At 46.4% G+C, this 20,181-nt stretch overlaps 1 protein-coding gene across 3 annotated transcripts in view; it reads right to left on the reverse strand.

The window, feature by feature from the left end:
* Positions 1–1,381: 1,381 nt before the first annotated feature.
* Positions 1,382–20,181, reverse strand: part of LOC144933784 (tetraspanin-18-like) — a 114,681-nt gene continuing 95,881 nt past the window's right edge. For all 3 annotated transcript variants that reach the window (XM_078858898.1, XM_078858896.1, XM_078858897.1), the window contains 4 exons: positions 17,041–17,139; positions 7,670–7,849; positions 6,352–6,435; positions 1,382–5,579 (listed from right to left, as the gene is read on the reverse strand). In XM_078858898.1, the coding sequence (XP_078715024.1) occupies positions 5,532–5,579; positions 6,352–6,435; positions 7,670–7,849; positions 17,041–17,139 (411 nt within the window). In that variant the 3' untranslated portion in view covers positions 1,382–5,531. The remainder of the gene's footprint in view (positions 5,580–6,351; positions 6,436–7,669; positions 7,850–17,040; positions 17,140–20,181) is intronic.

The following is a 20,181-nucleotide window of genomic DNA, read 5'->3' on the forward strand; positions in this document are numbered from 1 at the left end:
ACTGTTGTCTTCTTTCCGAATTGTACGTGTTTTTTTTTATCAGCCCTAATGTGATCATTCATTGAAATCTTCTCGAGACTAAGACTTGACCACGAAGATATGCGTACAACTCTAACACATAGGCTTTCGCGACCAATATCACCAATAATACAGGTTTTTTAGGTTAGATCGCGTAAATATATAAATGTTTCGTTAAACCCGCTACTACCCAACAAAGTCAATTAGTAATGTTTGTCACGTAAACAGAACATGCCAATTCGTTATTAGTACAGCACACCGGTGTGTTGGAGAGCCAAGCTACAAAACTGAAAATCTGAGTATGACGTTTCACCAGTAATTTGCCTGTGACCTGATGAAGCTTGTTGTAATTACAGCCGAAACATCGTACTCAGATTGTAAATGTTGTGGTTTGGCTCTCCAATCCATTGGTGTGCTGTACTAGTGTAGTGAGTCACTTCTGCACCTTTGGATACTGTTCACACACGGGTCAGAACAGCCGGCACGCTGTGTGACACACGACGCCGGAGACGAAGACGTAGCACCTTGGGTTCCATTCCACTGACAGACAGCCCCTATCCAGCCTCGGGGCTTCCCTTTTATTGCCCCCCGGCGCCACTTTGTTGAGCTATCATTTGTGGCCAGGTCGCTATTGAACAATAAGTTAATAGCTCAGTGGGATTTGTATGTGTTTGGGTGAGTTGTTCACCTTTCTTGTACTTTGCAGTCATATCATGTTTTTGTGTTGTTTGTTGTTGTAACGTTCTACCCGCCCGGACTGGACATCCGTGAAAAACAGCTTTATTGCTCACCGGATTCCTCCTTCAGTATAAATAAATATGATTATATTACTTACCAAGCTGTTCAGACGAAGGGAAGTCGAGGATTGGTTCCCCAGAGCTGAAGTTGGCCATCGCCAGGAATCAAACTTAAGTTCTTGGATTCATTGTGCAGGAAAAAAAATACACTTGTTTACCCAGGAAAGCCTCACTTCAGTCTCGAGACTCTGTATTCAGCGGGTCCTACCAAGTTTTTTTTGCAGTAGGGTGCGATGCTGCTACTGTGTGTAATCCATTTTGAGGAATTTTCAGGCATTATTTTAGCACTGGGATGTTTGACCAACACTTGTTATATTGTATATATTATTCTTATTTTTAGCTATGGGGGGAAACCTATGGAGAATATAAGGAGAGCATACAAACGTTATACATGAAGGAGCACCAGTGTTTGGAATTGAACCCAGGGCTCCTTTCAGTGAGTCACGAGGCTTGTGCAACGTTATTTTTGCTGAGCTCAATTCGAAACAAAAAATACTCATCCGATTGCCGAGAAGAAGCCAAAAGCACACAAATTCTTACATATTCTTTTTTTTTTATAGCCTTTTAAAAGCGTCACTCACAATCTCGGTACATTTCTTTATTTCCCTATTCAACTCAGCATATGTACGTTGGAATGCACCATTTCATCACTTAAACTGCTGCATGATTATGTAATAAAATGTCACCTTACTTGCAATCGCGCGTAATATTTCGCATTTAATCATATGCAGTACGACGTATGTGATGCACAGCAATACATACAATATATTTTCCTTGATTTCATAACAGCAACACATCACCAGTATTGTGATGTTACCTTTAAAATACAAAAGAAATTACTGATGTAGGACTTGTTATAAAGCACTTGTTTGAATCTTGGTGTGATAAAATCGTGCTGTAAAAGGTTTGCCTACAGGGCATACTTATGTAAAATTAGCAGTAAAACGTTACCAATTAAATACATGTCAACAGTTGAATTGGTCTCAACAAACATATCATACAATTATTATTTTCGCCCCTAGGAAAACCACACTGAGCCGTAGGACTCTTTTTGCAGGAGGGTTCTGCATTCGGGTTTTTTTTTATATTAAGATGCTTTCAGCCAATTAACGAGTGTTTTTATTATACAAGTGCACCCGGAGAAAACCCACGTGCGCACGAGGGGGCAACACTCCATCCCCGTACAGATGCAAACCGATAGCGATAAGTCAACGTGCTGTACTGCCTTCTCCTGGCGAGCCAGAAGAAGGCAGTGCTGGATCTCAGGCGTGTGCCACAACTGCCTGGCTGATAATGTTATTATATAAAATGCATTGTATGGAAAAGTATCATAACAATGGTAATTTGTAAAAAAAAAAAATATCTACATGCTCTTGAAGACCATATGTTGATTAGATTATTCATCTTAATGCAAGTTATTTTCATCAAACGTGTGCATATTTTTTTTTAACATACTGGGCCCAAATCTTCCCAAGGTCTTTCTAAATCAGAGTCAAACAAGCAAACGAAAATAATCCTAGAAATGTACAAGCCAAGGTCAAGGTATTTTACTCCTGTTGACGAACATCTGCGCTGGGACAATAATTTCACGTGACAGCTCAACGGGGGAGTTCACGCAGGGACGGCAAAACAAAGCCAGGCGTTACCGCGCTGTGACTCGGGCCATCGCCTTGCCTCGGCAGCAATGCCTCGCGATGTCATACACGCATCTCAACATTCATCAATCACGGCCAACTCACTTCTTCAGTGACTATAACCCTGTCCCCTTTGGTCAGAAGATTATGCCACAGTGAGTTATTGTGGGATATGCCACGGGACTTCTGCAGGGCAGAGTGTGGAAGGGCGCATTTGATATTAATCGCATGGGATGAGGCTCAGTCAAGTGAGGTTATTCTCAAATGCAATATCCTGGATTCTGATGTCTCTCGGAGCTCTACCCCTCACACCACACTGTGCCAGGACATGCTGAGTTGCCATGGCGACAGCGGATGTTGTTTCATTGGCTGAGTGTGGTGTGATTGGTAGACTAGGTCAATGGGTAGGGATGAATCTGGAGAACATTAATGAGGATAAGTGACATCTGCAGATATGCCCTAATTTGCATATTGGACACTTTTCTAAATAACGCTGTCATTTAAGCTCATGTCACATTATTGCCTTCAAATTTAAACATGACCGGAATTGCATTCGGTCAGCAGTCAAAACATTTTAATAATTGAGTAGGCGAATATACTAAATAAATTGCTAATTCTCTTGAGTAAACGATTCTGCGGATTATAAAACATTGCCCTTTGAAATTGGCCTGTTGGCCAAGATTCAGAAGTCAGAACAAAATCTCCTCGTCTCTCTTAAACACTTTTTAACTCGACCAAACAATACCTGACCTTTCATTTGCCGTTCATAAACCTGCAGCCTGGAATGCATCACAGTCTGTGAAACGCCATCGGGATGAATAACATTGACAATTGGGCCAGCAAAGTTGGTCACACATAGGTGTAATGAGCTCAACAATAGCTGACACAAGCACCATAACATAGTTAATAGCTGAACAGAAAACACATCTTTGAAAATCAAACCCAGCCACAGTCTGTACTGCTACTGCTCAGCAATGTCAATGTCACCCACATCATTTGGGACATTTTCAAAGAGGGGCCTTATTCGATTGTGTCCTATGGATAACCAATTGGAGCAGAACTCTGCACAAGGGCAAAAGCTCAGCAGAGTTATGGCAACATTTCACCAACCTAAATGAACACGCAACCCACAAAACGAATGCAGGCTATTTAATTTATTTATAAATATATTCATACTTGGCAATGCAGCGGTTGTCCACTTCACCACTTAACTCCTGGCGACAGGACAAAGTGCCACTATGATGATGATAACATATAAATCATATCCCTTTGTCAATCCACGACTGGATAAAGGCATCCCCACACCGTGTCGGTCGTGGGGGTTGTTTGACCATACTTCACCACGCTAGGGATCACTTCAGATGTCGCTCGCCACCCACGTGAGCAGTGGCTTGCGAATTAAGCTCACTGTGCTAACCACTGCGCCACCGCTCCACCCTGCCACCATTATGGCTATCAAAGTCCTCGACGTGTGCTTGCGAGTTACGTGGAGAAGTTCCCATGATGCACCGCGCGTCACAAAGTCGCCAACCCTTGTGCATGGTGTTGACAACACCCCAACGTAATTGTGATGTCACGTGATGTTACAATGACGGTAACAACTCAAATTCACATGGCCATTACTTTCAATTCTTATTAACAAAGCTTCAAACCGATTTTCGACATCCCCATGACATTTATCTAAGACTTTTTAGTTTTTTGGATTGCATTTCCTTTAGGTTTAGCATTTTTCCATCAACACACTTTGGAACTATTGCCAAACCAAAAAAATCCGTTACGAGTCAGACCTCCCATAAGGCAATCCCAAGATGTCCCGGTGAGACACATTGAAGATATCAACATATCCACATCACATCCGCGTCCTGTCTTTTTGGATTTCAATTGTGGGTTTGTTCTGCTTCAATCTCTCAAGAGTATTACTGAATTATTATAATCATGAGCTCTCAGAATACAACAGCCATTTCATTATTTCAAAGGTCTTCTCCCAGACTACTGTGATAAAGAACAGAAGTAATGAAATGATAACAGTGGCTTAGCAAATTATTTATTTTCTAATGCAGAAAAAAATATTCTTTATTTTTATATGGCATATTTAACATTATGTAATGGTGTATTTATTACCTGGGCGAAACCTTTATTTATAAACATATATTTACGTTTTTATTTCTATCTTGGACTTTCTTACGTTTCACGGCAAGGTATATTAAGTAAGCTTGTTACAATTCTTATGCACACGAAAAGAGTGTATTTGGCAAACAAGAAACTTTAATTGTCACTCATTACATTTTTGGTACAGGCTTTCCATGTTTATTGTAATATTGCCTTTGAATTAAAATGCAGTATTGCAAATCTTTAAATACTTTAGTTTGACTCAAAATGTATCTGTTACCAATTGAACACTACATCACGAACGTAAAACAAAAGGCAAACTAAGTGCTTTCAAAGCATGCTAACAAAACCTTAGCATGTGTGTCTATTTAAGGTAACTAAATATAGATATCCAGAGATCAAAATAAAGTATACAAATTAATTCCATGTCATACTTTCACCTCTTAATTTCGGCAGCTTTTCACACGAGTAGAGCCTGTATTATATAACCAGTGTTTAATCAAATCGTTATCTATTGGAGCGAGCTATTTACAATGATAGCTTCCAGATGTTAAGTAAGATGATCGTGGATTGCCTCCATGTGTGTTGAATGTAATCAACAAAAACGTTACTCGTTAAAATGTACTTAGTTACTCTAAATATTTTTTGTTACCGAAAATTTTAAAAAGGTATATTTCGGTAACATTACATTAGATTAAATTGGATACCCAGAGAAAAAAAACTAGTAAAAATGGTAAATAAATCCCTAGCGTCCAAGTAATGGTGCAACAGCACGCTTGGACAAAATTTCCACTCATTTGTACAATCAACCATCGTACAAATACATTCTATACACAATAAATTAAAACGCAATTGCACACGACACAGCTTCGAAGCTAGTTGTGATTTTAAAAAATATATCATCGTCGATCCGTTATCTGTGGTGGGCCCCGTGGCGGTTCCACGCGGTGAGCAGAGATGCGTCGACGAGGCTTCAATCGATTCCCCGGAACAAACAAATTGCAAAGATCATGGCGAAGAGCTGGGGAGAGAAACAGACATAGAAGCACGGAGAATCAGTGACAAAGAGGGATTCATGGTTTTCACGCCTGGGTGAAAACAATGAAAGCAGGTAACTACGGAGCGCGTGTGTGTCAATCAACCCGTTGGCGTGTGACCTTGTTTAAAGGGGGAGGAAGCGGGCGACGCAAACACTTGGGGGCGGGCACAACACTGTCAATGCACGCAGACCTTAAATGAATGTGAACCACTAAATAGAGTGAATAACGATACAAACTGCTTGTGTCTATCGTGCGTCCTGCTCCATATGATGGTCGTCTGTGATGCCCATCGCTTAATTGTATCGGGGGCTCGGTCCCATCCAGAGAACCCACCCCCCTCCCTCCCCACCAACGTTATGGGGCTCGTATGTGTGGGTATACAAAATCGTAGCGTTATGATCTTGATGAACTGGGATTGCACTAACCATGATGCCACATCGCTCCACAGCGATTGGAATAACTCTTAAAAATATATTCATATGAATTGAAATTTTGACATCACGGAAATCTTATAAAATGTGATTTTGTGCATTCAGCTACTCTTGCAATGCATGGTTCTAGAGTGACAGAGAGTGGCAATCATTAGGCTCATGTGTTGATGCATATGTGCGTGTGTTGGGTGCTATGGACCCCCGGTGAAAGTTATGAATGCTAATTAACATTTACGGCACTAATCCTAAACAATCTCATTGCCACACTCAGCGGTGGTGCGGATGTGTCTGAAATGTGTCACGGTGGGGGAAATGTCAGTACCTCTATGGCCAGCACTCCGATTCCAACCGCGCCGACCATGTACACGTACATTTGGAAGGATTTCAGCATGGTTAGGTAGCAGCCCTGTGGACATGGTACATCGTTAAGCAACCTTGCAGAAATGCACACGGTGGGTTCTGTTCATTAATTACATGCAAATCACATTGGGCTATTCCACGTTAACTCATGTTACGGAGAAGCCATCTCATGCTGGGTTGTGAGCCCAGCAACACGCCACCGTAGCGAATGCAATCCACCGTATCATAGCTCCTGGTTACACAACAGCTTAGAGACACGAAAGTGCAAAGCCAGCTTACTGAAGTTCCATTTGATCCCTGTTCTGGGAGGAAGCATGGCATGGGATATTAAATATTTCAGTCCCATGAGGCGAGTTTAGAGGTAGTGCGATTTATTTTTGCACTGCACAGGATTCTGAGAGGCACTTTTAATAGATGTCATGAGTTAAGAGCTCAAGATGAATCGCGTTGCAGTCTTAATGCACATGCAGTTCATTAATATATTCATGTCAGACAGTATACATGCGTGTGTACTCACACTTTGCCCCATCACACAGGAACTGCTCTCTTATACACGACTGGGTGGAGAGTAGGGTGGGAGATTTAAGCAACTTGCTAAGAGGTCAACCCGGTGACCTCTGGACAGCAGACCCAGTGTGCTAACCCTTACGCCATGGCAAAATCACATTATACACACCGAATTCAGCAGATTTCAGCTCTGAGCAATGTAAATGTATTTGTTTCTGCCACGTGACAGAGGCTCTTTAAAGGACGTGTAAGTGTGCCACTCTGCGCTGATAGATGCAGTGCTGTGAAAGTGACTTCTGACGTAGCCGTGCGATGTTAACTTCTCCGACACAGGGTGGTGTGACGCGGCTCTTTTGAAGACCCCTAAATGGAAACGTCCACCCATGACATCGTGCCAATAGTACGATTGGGAGAGGCACGAAGTAAAATATCTCGAGTGGACAATTTGACAATGAAATCGTCCACAGGGCAGGTGGAGCTCATGAGTCAGCTCAAGTGCGGGGACTTTAATACTCCAGACAACACAGGGTGAACAGTGACCGTCTGCTGAGGGTGGTGATGGAGAGCAGAGTGGACGCTGCTAAGGGAGGAGGAAGACCACCCTCTGACTGGACGTCAAACGTCAAACGCTCGACAGGATGGAAGTTTTCTCAGTTTAAAAGACACCACGATGGACACAGAGAGGTGAGCAGATGTTGGTGAAGGAAATTGACACGCGCCAAAACACCCCAAGTGGCCAGTGGACGAAAGCCGTTGAAGACGAATATAGATACCTCTTTATTGTAGAAGTCAGGGTCTTGGCTGAAGCACCTGGTCTTGTTGATGAAGTGACCCTCCTGACCGTTCATCTGCCGCTTGCAGCAGGCCTCCGGCATGGGCTGCATTTGGTAGAGCTCATGGAAGACGGAGTCCTTCCCAAAGTCATCCACGCCACTCACTCCGCAGCATTTCAGCTGCAAACGGAGACAGGGGTGACAGGGTGGGGATGGGGAGAGGAAAGGCTCATCGCACATCCTGAGCAGCGCTCAGTCAGCATTTTTTTTATTGAGCTCATCTTGGGATTGCGAATCGTGTGTGTGTATGTTGAATTAGTTTTGCACCGTACGTAGCCAGCCGTGCTAATCGGAAGTGTCATGTGGCTGGATTGTATATCATCATTTTTGATACAGTGTCAACTGTCTGGATTGTATGTTACCAATTTGATGAAAGTTTGGGAAATGCGGAATACGATGCACATTTGTTTCGTCAGGAACGATCATAAAATGAACGTTTAAAACGTGCATACTGTACATGCACAGTTGCCCACCTTTTCTGAAAATACATGGGGCACAGAAGTGAGGGTCATGTGTCAGCAACTAATCAGCGTAAGTGCAAGCGTAATGAGCAATATGGGGGTGTTTGGCTTAGTAATGCACAGAGGGCCATGGGTAAAATTGTACTGCAGTGCTTTATATGTGCATAGCTACGCTTCCAATGCCAAATACAATAAGTTAATGGCACGAGATCTGGCCAGGAGGCACTGTGGCTAGTGCTCGGCTCAAAATGTCATGGTTTCGAGTTCAAAGCCTGGTTCGTTGCCAGCTCAACACATTAACCTTCTGGGATGGAGGAATTATACCACTTTGTGGGCTGTCTTAACAGTGATTGCTATAAGAGGAGACTTACCCTCGTCACAGGAATGTTCAATTTCAACCACTGGCTCTGAGCCTCATTGCTGGTGGCCACTTCTACTCTGACTGGCACAAGGCTCTCTGGGATAGTTTATCCACCTTCTTCTATGTTCATGACGGAGGGGCAGCCACCATATTGTGAACACACACACACACTACACGCAGTTGCCACACAAATATACACAGCTAACAAAGACACAGATCCGGCCTATAGCATTAACAGCAAGTGCTGTTAGCGAGTTTATTTTTTCTGTCTGCGCTGGAATCCTCCCATATACACATCACATGTGTGGCTGGCCGTAGAGATGCTGACACTTATAACCCAACGTTACACGTCTCAGACACGGCCGCAGCAATGGGAGTGAGTGAGGTCGCACCATCGTTTGTGTGTATTGGGCTCATGCCTGATGGGAGGGATGCGAATGGGCAGAACGCGTGCGAGTAAATTTGCATAAACGTGCTGCTCGTGCCGTCAGATCAGAGCGCCGCTTTCAGAATAAACCCCTCCTTCGAGGTCCAAACATCACACCTCCTGGCGTTGCCATTCCTCTTCCTCCTCGTCGAAGACACTGGAGCAACCGTCAACCACATGAGAACATCACCGGCAGGCCGATGCACACCTCTCCTTCATGAATAGAATATTAAAGATACAAGCCGCAGTAGTGCGATGGTCGCCACGCAACCCAAACTATGGACCGTGAGGAAGAGCAAAACTACACAAACTCACTCTTGAAACCTCTGGTTTAGGCTAGCAGACCTGGACATTGGCGTATGCCTCCTGAACAACATATTGCTGCCACACGCACGAATAGAATAGAAAGCCCGCTCATAATTGAAGCGCAAATACATTCAAATGCACCAAAAGGCAAATTGCATTTGGCCAGATGCTGGGCATGCAGCACTGTGCTAACGGTATGCAAGACGCACCTGAAGGCAAGAGGCACATTTACGGTGAAGTCTACCGCAGAGTGTTCACAAGCGACGTTAACATTTGCCAGTCCATTGCCTCCAGTGGCTACTCTACATCTGTCGTTGTGCGGTGAATTGGAAAGCCGGAATTAGGAGCGGATGGAACAAAAGATGACGGTACAGCCCTGCAATTAGGGGTCGGCACGGTTTGAACCGACTCAAACTGGTTTCAAATTGAGCAAGCCAAACCAAACCAAACCAGCGACGACTGAACCAAACCAAACCAAAACCAAACCAAACTAAGCTAAACCAAACCTCTTGAGTTGGCTTGAACCGAAAAGATGCGCGGCAAACAATATTCGCATTCAATACAAATATCAAGTGTATTAATCGCTAATTTCTACGCAGGCTTTCTTCATATTGAGATTCACTAGCAAGTACTGGACGACGATGTCGTCCACAGCCATCTCCTCAAGCTTGGCACGCCCAATGTCCTTGAACGCAGTGTGGTAGTTCAATGGCAGTGAAACCCCAACACTAGGCAACATCCGCGCCCACGAGCGCACACACATCTCGGCCTTGAACGTGCACTTGTGCAGGTTTGGTCGGTCGAGAAAGGAGCGCTTGGCGGCCGAGTTTGCTCTCTCGGAGGGCACGGACGACGCCGGGATAGGCAAATAGTCGAGGGCCACGCGTCGTAGGCGCGGGTACTTGCCGCCGTACAGCTTCCACCACTCGACGACGTCCATGCTCAGGTCCTGAGTCGGCTCAAGCAGGAAGCGGTCGACCTCGGAGGCGGCGCCGTCGTGAGCGTTGGGCGCGTAGACCATGTCAAAGAGGATGTTAATGCCGCCACGCGGCGCCGCCTTCGGCGCCGCGTCCGTCGTCAACGCTGGGTAGCGCTGGTTGAGAATGTCCGTCATCATGTCCTTGATATTGCTGTACTCGGTGCTCGAGGCCGCGGGCTTGGGGTGGCGCAGGTCGAGAAAGCGGGCGACGCGGCTTGGTTCGGACGAGAGAAGGTCGCTGTACTTGACCATGTAGTCGGAGATGGTCACGGTGGCCGAGCTCACGACCACATGAGGACTCGGGCGGTGGGTCATGCAGTGGCTCAAGAGAGCCTCCTGTGCCGTGATGGCGTTCGAGATGGTGCAGTACTCCTCGGCGCCCATGGCATCGGAGATGGCCGCCGGCTTCTCCAAGAACTGGCAGAGCAGCGCCGCCTGCTCCCACTGCTCGTCCGACAAGCCGGCCTGGCTCCGCGACCAGCCGGGCTCAAGGCAGATGGCGTCGATCACTTGGCGCTGCCTTAGCGACGCCGTGAGCATCACGTACGTGCTACCCCAACGTGTGACCACGTCGAGGCAAGGCGGCTGCAGCGGGCACTTGAGGTAGTGCCGCGCGAGCGACGTGTAGGCCGCCCTCTTCGTCTTGCTCTTGCGGATAGCGCCGAGCGTCGCGCGGAGGCTGCGCAGCAGTGTCTCGAACGCGCCGAATGAGGCCTTGACGCCGAGGTTGACGCAGTGCGCGATGCACCGCAAGCAGCACGTCGAGCGCAGGTTGCTCCCCTCGAGGAGCGTGAGGGACTTGGCGGATGCGACGGCGTCAGAACCGCTGTCGGTGACGACGGCGAGCAGGCGCGGCCACACGCCAAAGTCGTCGAGCAGCTCGTGCAGGCGCTGCGCCATGCGCTTGCCCACGCCTTCGCCCGGGGCCACCCAAAAGAAGTCAATGATGCAGTTGCACATGGAGAACGACGCCGGGTCCATCCAGTGGAGGGTGACCGAGAAGAAGCCGGTCATGGCGTCGTTTGTCCAACCGTCGTAGGTCAAGGAGACGCAAGAGCCAAAAGTAGTAAAGTACTGTAGCACGAGTAGCTTGAGGACGACATACATCTCGAGCATGCGGCGCTTGACCGTGCGCTCAGACTTGGGCTCGTAACCCGGGGCAGCTCGTTGAAGAAGAGTCGTAAAGGGATCCGATGTTACGTGTTTATGGCCTAGACCACTCGTCGCGATGTACTCGGCGACAAAGCTGTCCATGGACTTGCTCGCGTGCGCTGACATGGGCGTGGCCATCTTGGACTGCACGAGCAAACCCTTCCCCGTCGGCGGCGACGTGACGACCATGGGCGACTCGGGGTCGACGATCCCATGGGTCTTGAGATGCTTGATACGGGTGCCCGAGGAGGTGGAGCCCGCGTACTGGAGGGTGCAGATCTTGCAGGTCCGGCTCTGCACGTCGCCCGCGGCCTGGCTCGTCTCAAAGTACTCGTCGTGCCACAGCGCTCGGGACACACGGGCCTTCTTGGGCTTGGGCTGCGTCGCGGTCTGCAGCGCTGTGGCGCCGAGGGTGCGCATGAGGCTCTGCCGCGTGTCGCCGCGCGTGGCGTCCGGGCTCTCACGTTCGCTCGCCATCGGCTCCTCGTCGCTACCGGCGTGTTTGGTCTCTTCCACGTCGTGGATGAGATACCTTGTGATGCTGGAGCCGCCGGGGATGGCGCCGTCTTGAGCCGCTCGAGCCATGGAGATGCAATTGCAAAGTGAATTCGCAGGCAAAGGCAACTACAACATGTCCTTTCGTGTCGCCTTTACAACCAACCAAACTAGTTTGAGCCGGTTCCACCCTGTCCGAGCCAAACCGAGTCGGTTTTCGTAGCCCCAAACCAAACCGAACCAGTTCAAACAGAGCCAAACCAAACCGATTTGGTTCGGTTCAAACCGCGGTTTGGTGGTTTGAGCCAAACCGTGCCGACCCCTACCTGCAATGCCTTGCTCATGCCACTGTTGAAGGGAAGGGTCTCCGCGAGAGGAGGCTCTCGAGAGCCCCTGTAGAGCGGATTTTGGGTTTATTTTCCATGCGAGCCATGAGACTTGCAACAGCCGGGAGTGCCCACAATGCACCCCACCACACGCGACCGATCGATGGCGGTGTAATCCCTTGAATACTGCTTTTGGCTGAATGTTAAATCGTTGAAACGTTACAAAGCCGCATATTCATGAACGTAGTTACGTCAGTCTATTATTTTAATTGTTTCACATGTTTGCATAGGACATAAATTAGCCATAAATTGCCCGTGGTGGTCACATGACACCGCGGGGTTGGGAGGGTGGGGGTGTGTGTAGCACCCTCGTGCATTTGTCTCTCTTCAAGAGCGTTAGTAGACTTCTACTTATTAACACTCATCTATCTCGCACGAGCACATGTTCAATGTCCACCAGAGTCATTGTTTCTCTCATATCTCATCTGAATGCATCTCTCTGTCTTGTCTGCGTAACTTGTTTTCGCGTGGTCTTGGAACTGTTTTGTTGCTGTTGTTGTTTTTGCTGCCTTGCGCAAGCTTGATAAATCGGACATAAATGTAATAATGTATTATTTACTCACAAATAGAGACGATTGTCTCTATGTTTCACTCCTGTCGTTGTGCGTATTGTTTGTTGTTGTAACTTTCTGACCCACCCCAACTGGACATCTGAAAAATAGCTTCATGGCTAATCGGATTCCTCCATTCTAAATACACATTCTGATTCTGATCTCACAACACTACTATTCTCTTTCTCTCTATGCCTCCTTTTTTCTCTTCTCTCTCTCCACATCTATTCTCATCTCATCACATATCCACCTATTGTCTGCATCTAACTGATCAATCCTGCTGTGCACCTACCAACAAGTATCTCTCCTCGTGGCATCTTTGTCTTTTCTCAAATCGCTCTCAATCTCATCCGTTCTCCAATGATGTCTGCCTCCGTCTCGTCTCTCACCTGCCCTTTGCTCTGTTTGTCATGTGCCTGACGTGTAGCTCTCACGTAAAAATGCCGCTGATGTTAGCCGCGAGTGAGAATCGAACACGGGCCGCGGCGTCCACAGCGCAGTGTGCTGACCACTCCGCTACTACTGCACCCTTCGATACAAGTCGGTAAATCCCCAAAAGAGGAAGGGGCTGATGCTTGTGGCTCATGGCTGTGGTCATGTGTGTGCTAATCAGAGGTGCGGGAAAGGACAAACATACCCATGGCTGGCGCGGCATACGGGGGAGGCCTTCATCCGATGGCGAATTGAGAATGGCACTACGTATTGACAAACACTGTTTGGTGGTAGCGCTTGCTTTCGTGCTGGCTCTTGTTGGGTGCTTAAGTTTCGAATGAGTCTGATGAAGTATCACACCGGTGTTCGTTCAGATCATTGCTATTGGGAGCGCGCCTTCGGGCTTTTAGTGAATGATTTGAAACTAAAAACTGTGAAACAATTGTTTTTATTTTACCAGGTAAGGCCCGCTGAGCTCTGAAGCTCCTGGTCAGACATGATAGCTCAACAAAGTGGCTAATTAAGTGGAAATGTATCGCAACCAAATACTCCAAACGGAAGTTGCTAAATGGTGGGTGAAAAAAACTGAGGAACCAGAGAAAAATCAATCCGACCACGGGGAGAACATGCAAACTTCAAATATACAGCAGCAGGAGTTAGGGTTGGGAACGAACCCACGACCTCCTGTATACCAGGCAAGGTACTTAACATCTCTCGCCCCCGTGGTGGTACTGCGAGCACCATTCACATCTCCTGGCCTCTCTATGTGCTGTGAAAAAGGGCCATCGCCCGAAACGTCACCCCTTTAAAGGCCACAGCATTATTGGCGAATGTGTTGAGTTGTTTTTTGTGTCTGGCTTGAGTTGGCGTGCTTGCTACACCGCAGAGCGACGGGTGTGATTCCGGCCGCTCTGTGTGCCATGGCAGATGCCTGTGGGGCAGCGGAGATTTGAACGGCAAGGGTAGCTGGCTCACTTAAAGTGCTGGGCGCCCTCTGGAAATGTTACCTTAATCTCCACCAGTTACTCGGTGATGTGTGATTAGTATACAGTGCTGTATACGTGTCTCGTTCTGCAAAAATCTGAATTCGTTCTGCAAAAATCGGAATTTCGTAAATCCAATCACCGTTCTCCAACTGTAACGCTCAGATGAAAGAGCACCTGCCCAAAGCATCGGGTTTTCAATGGGTTACGGGGATTATATGACGTGGTTTCATGAAATCGGAGATCTTAAAGCACCTCCGATTAGCATAGTTGGCTACGTACGGCGCGAACGAAGTTCAACATCCATACATACAGCGCATATTTCGTCTCTCCCAGCCTGCTGGATCACGAGGCGGCCAGCAGATGGCAGTACAGCAAGTGGATTAGTCATCTGCTCTGAAGTTCCAGGTTGCGGTGTATCATTTCCAGAGCTTCCCCTAACAGCTAGCATGACCGTAATAGGTCAATAGCAATTAAAAACAAAGTGTTTTCCTGCTCATACGTGAGACGGGGTGGCATTAATCTTCGTGAAGCAGTGGGTGATATCGCCTGTTCACATTACATCTCAAGGATGCCATCTGCTCACTTTTCACAAACTGGTACTTGTTGAAAAAAGACCTTGTCCCCCAATTATAATTCCAATTGCGCTGTCGGGATAATAGCACGAGGCAAACTCGCGTTACTCCGTGTTAGAGAAACTAAATAAGCAGCCAATGTCACATATCCATCTCCACGTAAAAAAAAGTATTTCTAACACAACCCGCACCTCTGAGTAGCATGGCTGGCTATACGTACCGTGCGAAAAAAGTTCTACATACAAACAAACCCATCAGCCGCAGGGCCTTCTGGGAGTGCGTAATTTCAGCAACATTGCTTCCATACAAGCGAACTCTGCAACCGATTTCGACACACGGAGTCGGGGTTGCTTGAATTACCAATCTTACAGGCGTGGACCCCATTTCGAGAAAGACCTGCAAAAGGAGACTACAGTGCCTGCGTAAGATAATATCTTCAAGTGACTCCTTTTATCCACGCGAAGAGAGGCGCCGTACACTCCCACAATCCTTGCTACAGAGAAGTGTTCCTCCCGCAGCAGTCACCATCGCAGAGACTATCAAGTGACTGTGCGGTGATTAAACTTGAGAACCTCGTTAAATATAACAGGTCGCCACCTGTGATTACAAGTCAGCAACTCGGTACTCTGACCCCAGTGTACTCGGTACTCTGACCCCATGGTACTCATTTCAAATAGCCCAGGAGAATGACGGTGCTAAGCCAAAACAGAAAGGTGACGCGACCGGGATTTGAACTTGCAAGCTTCCGGTTGTGAGTCTAGGGCTCTAACCACAACAGGGGAAATAATCACAGTCATTGGTTACTTACACTGACCTCAAATAACTGGGGGAGGGAATCACTGCAACCCCACTCTCTGCACATTTGTCACCGCCTGCGGTCACGGCATAACACACCGTAGCTCCCCGTGACCAACCGCTTAGAGCCATGACAAAAGCGGCGGTGTAGAATGTGCTTGGCCTAATGTGGCGCAGTTCATCATCACAACATCGTGGTGCACTGCAGCGCTGGGAATGGAATCGGAGGCAGGCCGGCAGGTGCATTGCATTACATTTGGAGAAAAGAACGAAAAAAAAAATCTGCTAGAATTTACTTACCAGAACGACGGCATTCCGTTCACAGTTCGAAAGGATTAAGGTGGCGTGGTGTTAGCTATTACCAAATGGCCATCATCTACGAAAGGATTGCCTCGTTGCTTTGGAGACAGAGAGACGTGATGCGACGTAATCCTTTATTTTTGAAAAAATAGCCTCAGAAGATGATGGGAGCCATTATTCATGCAGTGGCCAGCGTTCACGTCAGTAAGTGGGAGAGCAATGGGTTCACGTGAGGCCAGACAATGCTCGCCATGCTAGCCAGTTCTGTCTATTCTCTCATCATGCAAACAGGTGGCTTCATGGAGAACACTTTCCACATTAAATGAAGAAATTGGCATAATTTAATTACAATCGTGAAATGTGAATAATTGAACATATATACTGTACTATCCGTGACTCCACAGAATAAAATGACAATTTAGTGCCAAATAATTATAATTGGTAAATCAGAGCCAAATTATCTCCAAGCAATGGGTGGTGCTCATTTCTGTGGTGGAAATTCCACACTACTCTGTTAGGACAGCTGTTTCCATATTAATTACAATCACTGTTGAATTCCCACAGAGTGCTGTTAATTCTTTCTACCCTGGGATAAAAAAGAAAACAATGGACCGAGTCTTTGCCAGACTGTTGAACGTGTGAGTCGAACGCTCTAACCACTGCACTGTCCGGTCGCTCAAATACCAGTTAGAGAGATTTGCATCAGAGCTTAACAATAATCAAGTTAAAGAGCGCGAATCAGCATTCAACATTACTATACTTGGGGCCAGTCTCCCCTTTATGGCTTCCCAGAAACTGTAACCCATACCCATAATAACCAGGCTCAGCCATGCCTAGCTTCTGAGATCTAATGAGATTGCTACATTCAGGGTGATTTGGCGACATGGATTCAATTCCTGGCCACGGCTATAACGTCAGTGGCCAGTAACATCGGAAACGGTGTTGGGCTCTGTGCTTCATCGGTCGAGCACTGACCTGCATGGTGAAGTATGGTCAAATATCCCTCATGACCAACGCAGCATGGGGAGACCCTTATTCAGCAGTGCATTGACACGGGGCTCTGCATTATTGATTATTAAGGGACTTGAATAGGCTACCGTGCACTTACTGAAATCATGATGGTGTTCCAAGTCTTCGAGAAAACATCTGTGTTGTTGTCTCCACGGTACTGCTTTTTCAGGTCATTCTTGAAAAAATCTTCATTCAGCTGCAAATGAAAATAAACATTGGCATGAGTGATTTTTTTTTAATTGAATATGAGCACATAACTACAAATACAATTCTGTGTCTGTGCTTGTGCAAGCACATCTATAGGTGTACGTGCAAATGTGTTTGTGTGATCAGCAAAACTTTGCTTTCACCTAATTGAAGCATCACAGTTTCGCCCATTCCTTCCTCTCATCTATTTTATTCACCTCACCATTACATTCATATGCACCATTCTTAATTCTCCGTAAAGCGCCTCCGCTATGGCACTATATGAATTACGTTAAGGTAGGATAACAATAATACTCACTATTCAGACTCGCAATGTGCATGCATTAAATGTATCACACGGCATTCACTCACTCGCGAAGAGAGACAAATATTTAGGGGTGTGCAAAGAAACCACAGACAAGCGGAGAGACAGCAGACAGGCGGTGCGCTGGCACCAAACTCCACCTCCCCCCCCCCCACAAGCTCTGCCGTCCGCTGTATATGAAGTTGTTTTCGGCTAATTAACCCTTCCCTATTCCGAGACGTTTGCAAGTTGCAGGGTGGGTGTCCCGTTCACCTCTCAATCTCGGAACGCGCAATTGGCTCAGTGTTAATTTTACTTAGAGACGCATTGTGCTGCTGTTTAAAAAAAAAATTGTACTCACCACAGATAACTGTAGCAACACGACCGCACTCTATGATAGCTGGTGCCAAACTGTGCCACACGCCCTCCTGCATGGCCTTGTGGGAGCCTCGGTACCGATAAAGTTATTTTTATTTAAGCTTTTCGTCCGCTTTAGTTTTGATGATGTACACGTACGTCATCGGAACGGGAAAGGGGTTACTGCGTCGAAGTGTGGGAGGAGATCGGAGCACCCGGAGAAAACCCGCACGTGCGACTGACGACCATGTGACCTGTACAGATGGAACAGATGGAGATGTGTCTGCGTCTGCTGTACTGCTTGTTGAACCTCGACACCCACGGGGATGGAGTTTCACAACATTTGTGTGATCCGCCAACCCTAGTCTCCAGTGTACAGGCTTGCAGAGCCAGCACCCGTGTATGTGCATGCATGCACATTACATGCATGCACATTACATGCATGCACATTACATGCATGCACATTACATGCATGCACATTACATGCATGCACATTACATGCATGCACATTACATGCATGCACATTACATGCATGCACATTACATGCATGCACATTACATGCATGCACATTACATGCATGCACATTACATGCATGCACATTACATGCATGCACATTACATGCATGCACATTACATGCATGCACATTACATGCATGCACATTACATGCATGCACATTACATGCATGCACATTACATGCATGCACATTACAGTAATTGTAAAAAGGTAAAATGCAAAACTGGATGACAACAATTCTGCCCACCCAACATGAGATCAATGTTCACAATTTGCAGTCGCAATGCTATTCATGGATCAATGACTACGGCGTTGCCAGCCTTTCAGTGTGGCATTTGTAGGGTCTATCAAATTCACATCGTCCATATAATCTACCGTGGTGTAAACTTGTATGAAAAACAATTGATCCCTACATGGGCAATTCAGTTTGTGTATCATGAGCGTAACACATTTAACGATAAAAATATCCCTAAATTTGACCTACGACCAAATCACACAAGAATACGCCAGCCCGACCTCATCAGATATCGGAAGCTAAGCAAGGTTTAAGCCTGGATAGTGCTCGCATGGGTGACCAATATGCACACACGAGGTGGTACAGGCTGCTATGTGCTCATGTTGCCACCAGACAGCAGTGCAACATTAACCATTGTTGTACTGCACTATGCTCCAACATCCACCCCCACGTAAAAATAACCCCCATGAGTTCCATGGTGAGGGAAGGCAATCATCCAGCAGTGGATCAACAAAATGGGCTGGGCATGTGCATCTTATCGGACGAAAACCCACTGAGACTTTGAAAGGCTAACCTGGGTCAATAAGTGACAACCAAACCCGTGCAACGCAGAGGTATAAAATACCAAACTAAAACAAAATAGCAGACAGGTGAAGGCATATGCGCGACTAAACCTAAACGTACGTGTCAAACCGTGGACTATATTTGTTCGGAAAGTTTTCCCATGACTATGGAGATGATAATAAAAAAAAAATCACATTGAGGCTGCAGCTTTCATGTAATCACTGTCACGCAGCACCGTACTTTATTTCTTCATGTAGAAAAAACCCTTTGCTTTGAGCCCAAATCCAAATCAATTTTAATTTGTTTATTATAATTAAGACGTTGCCCATTATGGCTCATTGTCTTGGCATTACAGCACAATGGTTTATATATAATTGCCGTGTAGTCAGACCCACTATAAATCCATTGCTGCAATGCTTCGACAAGAAGACCACTCAGGCTGTTGAGTGGTGTTACATGCACAGCGCAAATCCCGCTGATGATGATGAAGCGGCTGCGTGAGCACGACTGGAGCGTGTGGACAAGTGATGCACGCATGTATGGTTGAACTTCTTTAGCACCGTACCTAGTCAACTGCGCTAATTCGAGGTGCGTGCGAAGCACAACAAACTAAACACAAAACGCAGTTCGAAATAAACGAGTTTTCAATCTAGATTTAAAAGTGCATAGCTCCAGTGGCTTTCTAATATCGGAAGAGCGTTCCAGACGGCCGCAGAAGCTCATCTGAACGAGCGCGATGCAGAGACCGTCTTGTTTTCGCCTCTTTTGTGAAGTGCTTTATCATGACTAGACTTGTAAATAGTTTGTTTAAAGTAACGCGTGCAACAGATTTGAAATTCCCAAGGATACAGCAAAACTTCACGAGTCCCTGTTTGGTGCCGTAGTTATGAAATAACAGGTCCAATAAAATGTTTAATTGCCCTCATATTCATTATATCGGTTCAATGGAACAACAAAACTTTATACATCGTGATTAAGTCGTATTTAATGATGAAACCTAATTTCTTGCTAATATATCTTGATGGGTAGCAGTGCACGTATGTAATGTGTAGACGCTAAAAACTGTTGAACATCACCAT

This window comes from Lampetra fluviatilis, chromosome 8 (genome assembly GCF_964198595.1).
Source record: "Lampetra fluviatilis chromosome 8, kcLamFluv1.1, whole genome shotgun sequence".
NCBI lineage: Eukaryota > Metazoa > Chordata > Hyperoartia > Petromyzontiformes > Petromyzontidae > Lampetra > Lampetra fluviatilis.